This window comes from Sabethes cyaneus, chromosome 3 (genome assembly GCF_943734655.1).
Source record: "Sabethes cyaneus chromosome 3, idSabCyanKW18_F2, whole genome shotgun sequence".
Classification (NCBI taxonomy): Eukaryota; Metazoa; Arthropoda; class Insecta; order Diptera; family Culicidae; genus Sabethes; species Sabethes cyaneus.
In genome coordinates this window covers 207725989-207736952 of record NC_071355.1, presented here as the reverse complement: position 1 = coordinate 207736952, position 10964 = coordinate 207725989, and the positions used below count along the sequence as shown (strand labels likewise).

The 10964-nt window shown below is 39.1% G+C and overlaps 1 protein-coding gene across 2 annotated transcripts; it reads right to left on the bottom strand.

The window, feature by feature from the left end:
• On the bottom strand, positions 1-10659 carry LOC128741534 (uncharacterized). Of its 2 annotated transcripts, none has more exons than XM_053837419.1 (3): positions 10593-10659; positions 2039-2747; positions 1-1964 (listed from the first exon to the last, which is right to left on the bottom strand). In XM_053837419.1, the coding sequence occupies exons 2-3, from the start codon at positions 2708-2710 to the stop codon at positions 1893-1895; spliced, it is 744 nt and encodes a 247-aa protein (XP_053693394.1). In that variant the 5' UTR covers positions 2711-2747; positions 10593-10659; the 3' UTR covers positions 1-1892. The 2 variants fall into 2 exon arrangements, with proteins under 2 accessions (XP_053693394.1, XP_053693392.1); XM_053837417.1 differs by lacking the exon at positions 10593-10659 and adding an exon at positions 10054-10133.
• Between the last annotated feature and the right edge of the window lie 305 nt (positions 10660-10964).

Sequence of the window (10964 nt, the reverse complement as noted above, 5' to 3'; positions counted from 1 at the left end):
GTTGTTGCTCTCTTTAGTGAAATTTACATTTACAGGATTAATTTGTATTGTTTTGTTGTTGCTCTTGTCTGATCTTATCGATGCACTAGATTCTCTACGACAGTTCGTGGAGATTTTCATATTTTGCTAATCGGCTAGAAGCGGTTTAGCTATTGTTCTTCTCTCTCACTTTTTTTACTTTCTCTGACTTCACGTCTACACAATGCACATTCCCTTTGACGTTTCACAGGTTTTTGGCTGCGTTAAATATTGTCATCTCGTTTACCGCGAGGAGGACTCCCCGTTATTCACTTTAAATGCAGATTTTCGTCATCTATTGTTGTTGAAAACACTTTTCATATTAATTATATTTAAGTTTGTTCAAGGTAGTTATTACCTATTTTATATTATAACAATTTGTACGTTTTTGACTGACCTCTGGTTCGATTAGTGGATGTTGGACTGACTGGATTAGCCAGTTCAGAACTGGCTAGGCTGTTGTTGTTTTTTCCGGCCAATGTAAATGCAAACCAGAGGCCCCCAGTCTTGAAACATACACACTCGCGCGAAGAAGTTATAGTCAAATTTCTAGTCAGTTGTGGTTGACTTGGTTGTGGTCGAAATTTTCTGTTGGTTTCAAACAAGATTTTTTCTGTCCATTATCATCTATGTTTTTCTTTGTTCTCTGTGTCTGAATGAAGGTGATTTCACTTCATCGTTGTAATTTTGTAACTTATAGTTCATATACATTACATCTGGATTCAAGAGTATCTTGATAAAATAAATGCCTCATTTTGTATATTTATATTCTAGTATTTAAGAAGGGTTTTTAAAGCTTTTTACAGCTCGCTACGTTTATATAAACGAATCAATATAGCCATAATGTTATGTTGTACGATTATCTCCGGCGGCGGATCGAACCTTTTCCCAATATGTTAAGGATTTTTAGCAGTGTCCAAAAAGCATCAACTACTGGGAAAGAGAAATTCCACCGGCTCGGCGGTATCATCAGTTCACATATTATACAATTTATGCTCAAACGAAGCTTTATCCATGATATGTCTACGATTGTGTGTATGTGTGTTCATATCGAACGGAGAGCTTCTTTCACGATTTTTTATAGCATTAAAGCCGCCTTGCTTCAGTGTCGTCATCTGAACGTAGCTTTCGCGGCATTCAAACTGTGGATCATGCTTGCGGCTCCTGTGCACCAATGGGAAATTCAAACTTGGCGTCACTTTTGCATTTCCATTGTATGTTTTACTTGTTTCGATAAATTGTACCCAATCGTTACAGGATCCGCTGTTGATCGAACAAAAAATTTTTTGGGGAATTTGGGGCAACCTAATACATTTTTGGTCGTTAAGACCGCCAGATTTTTGCTAAATTTCAGCACTTAATCTCATTTTCTCAATTACTGTAATCCGATTAGTACAATGATATTATCATATGAACTTTTTATCATGCCGAACCTCATCGATTATATGGATAATTGTTGATTTAATCACGATTATTTGAAAGAAAGCGTTTTTTTTTTTGGTTTTTAAGCATTATAAGGAATAATTCGCTTAAATAGTCATTGACTGGTTGAAAGAATGCACCTGTTGAAGTAGTGGTATTTGGGGAAAATATAGTTGGATTTATCTCATTTGAAGTATCGTAGGCTGCATCATTGATTGTTTGTGTATGGGAAACTGTGTTCGCTATATAACGGTTACCATTAGCTGCGCTAGTTACTAGTTGTCTGGTAAATTACAGCTACACGCATATATCTACCTATATATTGTGCCGTAGTCCTGTTAAGTGTGCCAGATTGTCGTCTCCGTCAGTATCCTGTTGGTACTGTTGCGTGGTGGGTAGTCTCGTTTGTCATTTGACGGCCACTGTTTGGATGCCGTACCTACTCGTGGAATTTAGGATTGCACGTTGTAACCTTTCTTCGCTGCGATCGGAAGTTTTTCACCCTTCAAGAACGGATTAGTGTTCTAGGATTGAAAAACAAAAGCAATATAATGGAATATTTGAAAACACGTTGAAGATCCCTAAGGCCTCAGCTTACCTTTTTGACGTGAAACTTCTTTGCAACCAAATTCTTGTGCTCCTGGGTGTGGAATTGACGAGCGATGAAACTCTCCAAATCGGAATCCATCTGTGAGTTGGCCTCATTCTGTGGCTGGGATGGACAGTTGAACATATGTTCACCGTCACACATGCAATCCTGAGCTGCTTGGTACTCTCGGCTGAATGCTGCGGTATTCTCGAAATCCATCGTACAACCCTGGTCTTCCGTGTAACCTACCGGACATGGGTTCGGTGGATTGCAGTACGCGGGAAGGCTAGCGTCCGTCTTCACCTGTGGTTTCGGACGATGTGGCCCTTCTCCGGCTCCACCTGACACGTACTGATGTCCCCACAGCGAGCTGTGCTGCAGGTACTCCTGATCTCGCGTTGACGGATTCGGATTACCATCAAGCAGCGCATCGTAGTCCAGTTGCTCGGACTCCAAATCCTTGCTGGCTCGTGCCATCATGGCTAGCCGGCCGGGAAATTCATCCATCGGGTCAATATACGAATCGGCCGCCTCGGCTATGTCCTTGCCCATTCGATCGACGATCTCACGCAACAGTACGTCCGACAGTAGCTGATCCTTCAAGCCCGCTGATAGGTATGCTAGTGCCACCGGTGTGGCACAAGCAGCCATCAGCGAGGCCAAAACAAAAAAGAAATACATCTGGAGGTGCTCGCACACGGGCGCACCTAGTTTAGTCCTGGAAAACAAAAACAAGAAACATTTATTGAAGTACATTGTACACATTGAGTTGATTTTCTATTCATTTTCTTAAAATTTGATTTCATTTGGTTGTAAACTAGAGATGTACTGGCCATTTTAAGTCTATACTATATACTAGTCCATATGTATAGCAATATAGGTGAAAAAAGTTAGTAGCTCTGCACTGTTTGTGCACTGTTTGTGCCTTTTTCGTATTGATAAACGTAAAAGTTTAATATCTACTTTGACGTAATATTTTATCACCCACAACTTTTCTGAACAATATATTCAGATAGAAGGTAAGGATAATTAGTTATCAATTGATTTCCAAGCTAATATTTTTCCGATATGATTGATTTATTGTTATCGTACCAGAATGGTTTTCTTTTGTGAATTATGTCGTAGAGAGTAATTCTCGTTGAACGGGGCTTCTATTGACACGTGCTTTTCAAATATTAACTCTTTTATACCCATTGTTTTTGTTGTTATTCGTATATTGGGACCTTTTAAACAGCCTTATTTGTAAGGCTAATTTTATAACAGCCGGCTGTGAAGTCTGTCGATAAAGAAGGGAAATGTCTAAAGACGGTAAAACTCACAGCTATGCTTTTTATTTGTACTTGATTAGTTGAAAATGGTTAAAAAATGATTATTACACTTTCAATACCTCGAAACAGTAGAGAGTGGTCTAAAGACAAAAAAACAAAGCTTTCAAACACGGGGTAGGTCGCAATAACTGTCAGCGCTTCGTTTTTTGGACACATTTAATTAAAAATTGGTTAATCACAGATGTGTCTGCATGTTTTTCGTTTAGAGTGTAACGCATGAATGCAAAAATGTAACTTGTGATAAATCTGTTTTTGAAAAATTTTCGACAGTGTGATATTTTAAAGAAGCTGAAGCCACTCGGAATAAATGAAAGTTTCATCTTTTGTACCATCAACCGATAAGGACTGTATCGAAAAGTAATTAGCAACTTTTAAAATGATTTTACTCAAAAATAAGCGAAGTAATTTTTATGTGCGTGCAAGCAAAAGTTTGTTTAAATATCTAAAAAGAGTTCGATTTCGATTATTCTCTTACTTTTCGCTATGCCTCGGATTGATCTTGCAAACAGAAAAAAAATCTGCACACTTGGTGCACTGAAAACGGTATTTTTATCAACCAAATCGCAAAACGGTTTAAAGTGCACAAGCGTAAAAATATCATCGATAAATAAACTAGAGTTATCCTTGAAGGATCTGCCTTGGTCCGGAAGAAAACCTGGTTCCAGTTAGCCCCCCGGTAGATTATGAAGATCGGCGAACGAGGTAGTGGACGATACAGACAGTACGAATACGCTGGAAAAGTTTAGACAGAAGATTTTAGTATGGCATGCTTTTTGTACGTGTGGTCTGTGATGCGTATTTTCTTCACAAAATGTGTGCAATAAATGCTCAAATTTACAAACATGAATAATTGTAAAAAATATTGTGGCCCCTCTACAAACAGTATCAGTATCCCCCTCTCTTTTGGCCGAATTTGGCAGATGTACATTGCGCTAAGCCTGTACTACAGTGCCTTTTAGACATTAATATCCAATTCGTCGAGAAAAACATCAATCCACCAAATTGTCCAGAGCTCTGACCAATTGAACGTTACTGGTCGATTGTGAAGAGGATCTTCAGGAGGAAAGAAACAGTTACCCAAAGCATGGAGGAATGCAAGAAAAATTGAACAGCAGCATCCAGAAAATGCACAAAAGCTACTGTGCACAATTTGCTGGGAGGAGTTTCATCAAAAGTGCGCTTATTTTTTAGAACCGAAAATTTTGACTAATGTAAGTCATGTTATTGTTTCAAGTCGTACTGATCTTCAATAAACCGAAAACAAAAATTGAAATAATAATCGTGTTTCATTTTTATTCACGAATAGATGTTGCTAAAGACTTTTCGATACAGTCCTTACAAGAGAACCCGTACTTGCAAAATACTGCCCAAACCTGACCGCAAACAGACTGTAAGCACCGGAAGCCATCAAACGAGTTTGAGAGAAACCACGGAAACAAGACGAGTCTGGATGTAAGATAGCCAAGGAACTGGAAATTTCGTAGTCAATCATGAAGAATACTTTGAAAGATTATCTTTGAATGATTCCATTTTAAAAACGGATGCACGGTTTGACTGAAAAGCGGAACAGTGATTGTGAAATTCTGTTTTCAGACGAAAAAAGGATCCTGCTACAGGATCACCACAACACCACAATTCTTCGGGGCAAACTAGTTGTTCAAAGGTTCCAGAATGCTTCCATTATAATGGTATGGGGATGTTTCTCCAAAAATTTAAAAGTTCCATTGCTATTCATTGAACCTGGTATTAAAATCAACACTAAATAATACATCGGTAATGTGTTAAAGAACCATTTGCTTCCCATCGTCAAAAAACACGACAAGAATGCACCATACTACTTCCAACAAGATTCTGCACCGTCTCACCAGGCGAAAACTACACCGTCTGAGTGTGCAGGGGCGGACTGGCCCACCGGGCAACCGGGCAAATGCCCGGTGGGCCCCAGTAAAAATTTCGTTGTTACATAAAATAAGATTTTCCAAAAATTTTATGTCAGTTAAACTCTTTCTACGACTCACGAATGTTCAATTGCTGGGGCCCCATGATTAATGAAATCATTTAAGTTGAGCTGTTGGGGTTCAAGCTCCGAAAATATTATCAGCTTCAATTCTGAGTATTTAAAAGTAGAATTAGTATTTCATCCGCAGTTTTTTGACTACTTATAAATATTGAACTGTCGGCTTAAGCTCCATACTCAGTTTACTTCCTGCGCCGAATGAATTGTGGTCCTTCAGTACTCAATCCTGGGCTACCTTTCTTCAAACCCCTCGAACATCAGCTGAACGTGCATCATCCTCGATAGCGCACATCTATCAGTGCGATGTCTACTTCGAAGTCTACGGCCTCTTCTTGATTCTCTGCTTAAAATATTTTTGGCTATTCTTTCGTCGGGCATTCTAGACACGTGACCAACTCAGCGCAGACTGTCACACTGTACTATCTTCATTATAACAGCATATTTGCATTCTTAATATAGCTCGTGGTTCATGCGTCTGCGCTACACTCCATTTTGGATTTTGCCAAATTTTACGCTAAAACCCCAAGCATTCGTCGATCAGCTTCTTTTAGCGTCCATGATACATGTCCGTAAAGGGCCACCGAGAGGATTAGTGTTCTCTAGAGCGTCTGTTTTACGCGACTTTGCAAGCTACGGGACTACAAAATGTAATGCCTGCGTAAAGGCCAATTCGCAGCTGCAATTAGTCGTTTTATTTTGCGACTTACATCGTTGTCACATGTCACGAGCATATCAAAATATATTCAGTTCCTCTTCGACGCCAACACCATTTGGATTTCCACGCCGCTAAAGTCACTTGACATCGAATGGCTTGATTCTACTAAGATTCGAACCCACGACCACTCGCTTGTCAAAGTAGACTCGGTAACCTTGCGGCTACGGAGCCCCCAATACTACAGGGATACCTCGATATAAGACAACCTTGTTATAAAACAACCTCGATATAAGACAATTCGATATACTACAATCTTATCTTGTCTTATATCGAACAAACCCTTTTGACATGACTGGTAACGATACCATAGCTAATTTTTCATTCCAAAATCGGCGCCATGAAGATATTGATTATTTCCTTAAACCCTAAAAATTGTAGAACACTCACAATTCAAAAAATAATAAATAGTTCAAAAAACGTAAACACACAACACAGAATAAAATAGGCGACCCCTAATGCAAATTTTTTGAAAAACCTAGTATAACAAAGGTAAAAATCATGTTTCAATATAGGGCAATTTCGATATAAGACAACTTTTTGAAATAACAAATTGTCTTATATCGAGGTATCCCTGTACAGATAGTTGGTTGTTTCATTTAGTTAAGCATTTCATAACATTTTTTCTCAGCTTTCTAATGGTGGTCTTAAAACTAAAATCGGTTGGTGCGCTCATGGCCCAAAATCTAATATGATGACCAAATCTAAGATGGCCGCCAAAAAATTTCACTGCTTTGAAAGTCCTATTATTATTTTTTACAGAAAAATGTCATATGTTAGCTGTTTCGACGCAAATTTAGGAAGTGATTTCACGCCAATTCATCTATGAGGTTGGCAGTACCCTCTCAGATTTTGTGTGTAAAGAGTTCATGTAAATAAACAACTTTGTATACTCAGTTTTTCCAAAATTGGTCTAGACTGACTTTTGGAAAGGGCTCTATTTTTTTCTCTTTTTTAATAAAAAGTATAACTTGAAAACTATAGGACCTACAACAAAATGATCTATGGGCGACTTTTAGAAAATCTTATAAATTTGCATAAAAAACACTGAAAAAAATAAAAATAAATTTCTATCACTGAAAAACAGAGGTGTTTTAAGAACTAAAAATCGATTTTCCAAAAAAAGACAATCTCAGAAATCGATGAATTTTGTTCCGATGAATTTGAAAATAAATAATTACATAGCCTACAAGACTTCCATACATCACTAAATGGGCATATTCAAGGGAAAAAAGTTTTTCTAACAAAAACCTTTTCAAGTCCTTACCCAGCCAGCACAAACTCGTATTTAAATGAACGAAAATCGTAAATATCTTCTAACAATTTCAGAATCGTAAATAAAGGCTAATAAAGCGGGAACAAGTTGATATTCCATCGTTTAGAATGATAATAGCTGACAAACATAGGAGTTTCAGCACAAAGTTGTATAGCTGTCGCGTTTAACCGATTTTGTCGTATTGAAATACCTATACAAGTGAACCGTTTAAAATTATTCTTCCGCACATATATCGCCTCCAAAATGGTACGGCTGGTTTTGTGCATCGAATACGATTTTGCTGGACAATGACTTTTTTAATTTTTTAATGACTATTCAGAAAAATTAATATTTCCGAAAAGTTAATCGACCCAATCCCACTTCGATTTACTTTTTCGAGAGTCCACTGTATTGATGAGAATTGTTTTGTTTACGGTTTACAGACATAATAAGTGCTTACGGATACTGCCTTTAGTGTACAAAGGGAAGTCAGGCAGTCGCCCATGTGCGGATTTCTCTGTCTTATCACATCTTATTACATTATACAAAGTCGTTGGTAAGGACCGCCTACCGGCAGAGCTGCATAAACATGGCCAAGAAACGCTGGCAATGGCTTTACACTGGGTAATTTTCATGCTTTGGGAGGTGGAGAAGCTACCGGAGGAATATATGGAAGGAGTGATCTATCCCATTTATAAACAGGGTGATTCGCACGACGCACGACTGCTGCAACCACTGTGACATAATGCTGGTAAACTCCGCCTACACGGACCTTTTCCGAATGCTGTTACGCTGGCTGTCACTGATAGCACAAGGTTTCGTAGGGAATTATCAGGCGGGTTTCAGGGGATCTCGTGTAACTACGGACCAAATTTTCACCATCGGGCAAATCTTGCAGAAATGTCGGGAGTACAACGTGCCCACGCATTATACCTGTATTGATTTCAAAGCAGCATACGATACAGTCGATCGCGACAAGCTATGGCAGATAATGCGCGAACACGGTTTTCTGGATAAACGGATGAGACCTACATTGCATCGAGTGACGTGTTTCGTGCGCATCTCGGTAACACTCTCGAGTCCCTTTAAGACGTGGCAAGACTTGATACAAGGTGACGACTTATCCTGCATGCTGCTCAACATCGCTCTTGAGGGAGTGATCCGATGAGCGGGCATCGAAACGGGGGGCACGATTTTCACCAAACAAACGCGTGTCTCCACGGACGATAATCGTTGACAGCGACGAACTAGAAGTGGTAGATTAATTCGTGTAATTGGAATCGCTGGTGATCGCGAACAACAACAGTAGCAAGTAGATCCAGCGGTGCATTCAAGCCGGAAATCGGGCCTACTTTTCCCTTCGCAAAAGAAACATACGCCGCCGTACGAAGCTGACAATGTACAAAACTGCTTTGCTGCTCTGGGATGACATTCAGGCGCTAGTGATGTTCGAAATTTTCAATTATTCGAATACCGATTAATCGGTGAGCATTGTCTGCACTAATCGATTAATTCAACTATTCGTGCTAGTGGTGTTCAATTAAAAACATTCGAATATTTCTTTGATTAATTCGATTAATCGAACGATTATGAACGATTAACGAGCTTTATTCGGGTATTATTCGTAAGTACTCTTTGAACTATTCGATTAATTCAACTACTTTTGCTGGCAGTATTCGATTAAAAATTATTCGAATATTCCTTGTGTTATTCGATTAGTTGAATTAATCGAACGATTTACGGACATCACTATTCAGGCCCTTGCCGTGTGCGAGTGGAAGGTGCTGCGGACGATATTTGGCGGAGCACTGCTTGAAGAAATTTCCATCGTACATCTGGCAAAAGTCGGTACGCTACGATGGGCCGGACACGTCATAAGGATGCGACGAAAACAGTTCTCTGCAACAACCCTACCGGTATTAGGAACGTAGGGGCTCAACGTGCAAGATGGCTCGATAAGGTCGAAAGTGATTTGTGACTTCTGAGACGACTGGAAAATTGACGTCGAGTGACTCGAGTTGAATGGACACGACTGCTTGAAACATTTTTTTTTTCACCCGGATAATCGAGTCCGACCTGTATATCGAGTTTAGCAATCGCAAGCACAAATTATTTCGTATAAAATTTTGAATTTTTTTGAAAGAAACATTTTTTTTTTGCACATGAAGGTTTTGTCGTGACGTGTTTCTGCAAGGAAAAACGTGAAAATTGAATATTTTTTTAAAACATATTGACAATCAAAGTGCAACTCAAAAGCAATAAATAGTTAAATGTAGGCGAAATGTTGATTGTGAACGCGACAGCTTGTGATAATTAGCGTGGACAATTCTTGGTAGCAATTGCTGGAAAAATTGTATCAAAAAAATCTGTATTATTTTTCAACATTTACCTCCCAATAAATAAAATTTAAACAAACAACTCCCATATCAGATGCACTCCATAATTCATACTTCCATCTGTAGTGGCAGATGCTAAATCTGTAATACGTAACATTTTCAAACTGATGACGTTAACGCTGCATTGACTCGCATACGGAAGGCTTATGAATGGAAAACTAGGCAGCGCACGTTATCAATGAAAATAAATCCACGCGCTAAAAAACACAGTCGCCGTCTGCCCGACTGACGTTTCCCTTTCCAATCAAAACATATTATCTGCAGCAAGGAAACCAATTCGTACTGGGTACTGGGAAAATCAATTATATATCACCACCTGTTAAGCAACTCAGCATTCCTTGATTGCACGAAAACATAATGATTTTTCCCGATCACCATGCACCACCACCACCACCTGTTCAAATATTCGAGACCACGGAGATGAAACGATGACAGCACGATGTGGGTGGTAGTAATCAATAGTTTGCAAGATGTGATGACGTGATCAACTATCAGGAACTAGTTCACATTTGTGTCCTACATATGTTTGTTTAATACCTTGCACAATTGACTTTTATAAAACTGTAAGACGTTTGCATAGGTAAAATTGTAATGAATGAATTTTAAAGAAAGAAAAAATAGTCGGCCTCGTAGCATTTTCAACCACTAGCTTCTTGTCCACGTCAGCTTGCGAACGAATCGATATTGTTGGTAAACTCTTTTTTCCTTGAGTTCAAAAGTGGTAACCATTTTCATCGATATTCAAACTTGTGTCGAAGAAACTTTTACGGGGTGGTCAATGATAAAATCTTCAAATTGAATGTGTCACAAACGAACACTGAAACGAAAATGTTTTTCGCCTTAAAATGGACTAACCTTTAACTCGTCTGCAGAACTCGCTCTGACTCACTGAAGGACTGAAAAGAAACTGCGACTCGTCTAGTGAGGCAGTATCCGAGAGCTCGGAAGCACGATAAGCTTTTCCGAGCTTCACAGTATACCATGTACCATCCGGTGGTATATGTACTGTACATGTGAATCCTCGTGCTGTAAACGTGTCGAATGCGACAAATAACAAGCATGTCGAAAGTGATTTGGAAAACAGAAGCTCGATATCGCGACGCATGCGTCGCTGCTGTACCGTTTTGATGCCGAAAGCGTCGTCGTTGGATAGCGGGTGTTTGGTGGCCTCTATTCGGATCATGGTTATAATTGATGTTGGGGAGAAATTGATCAAATATTTAAATT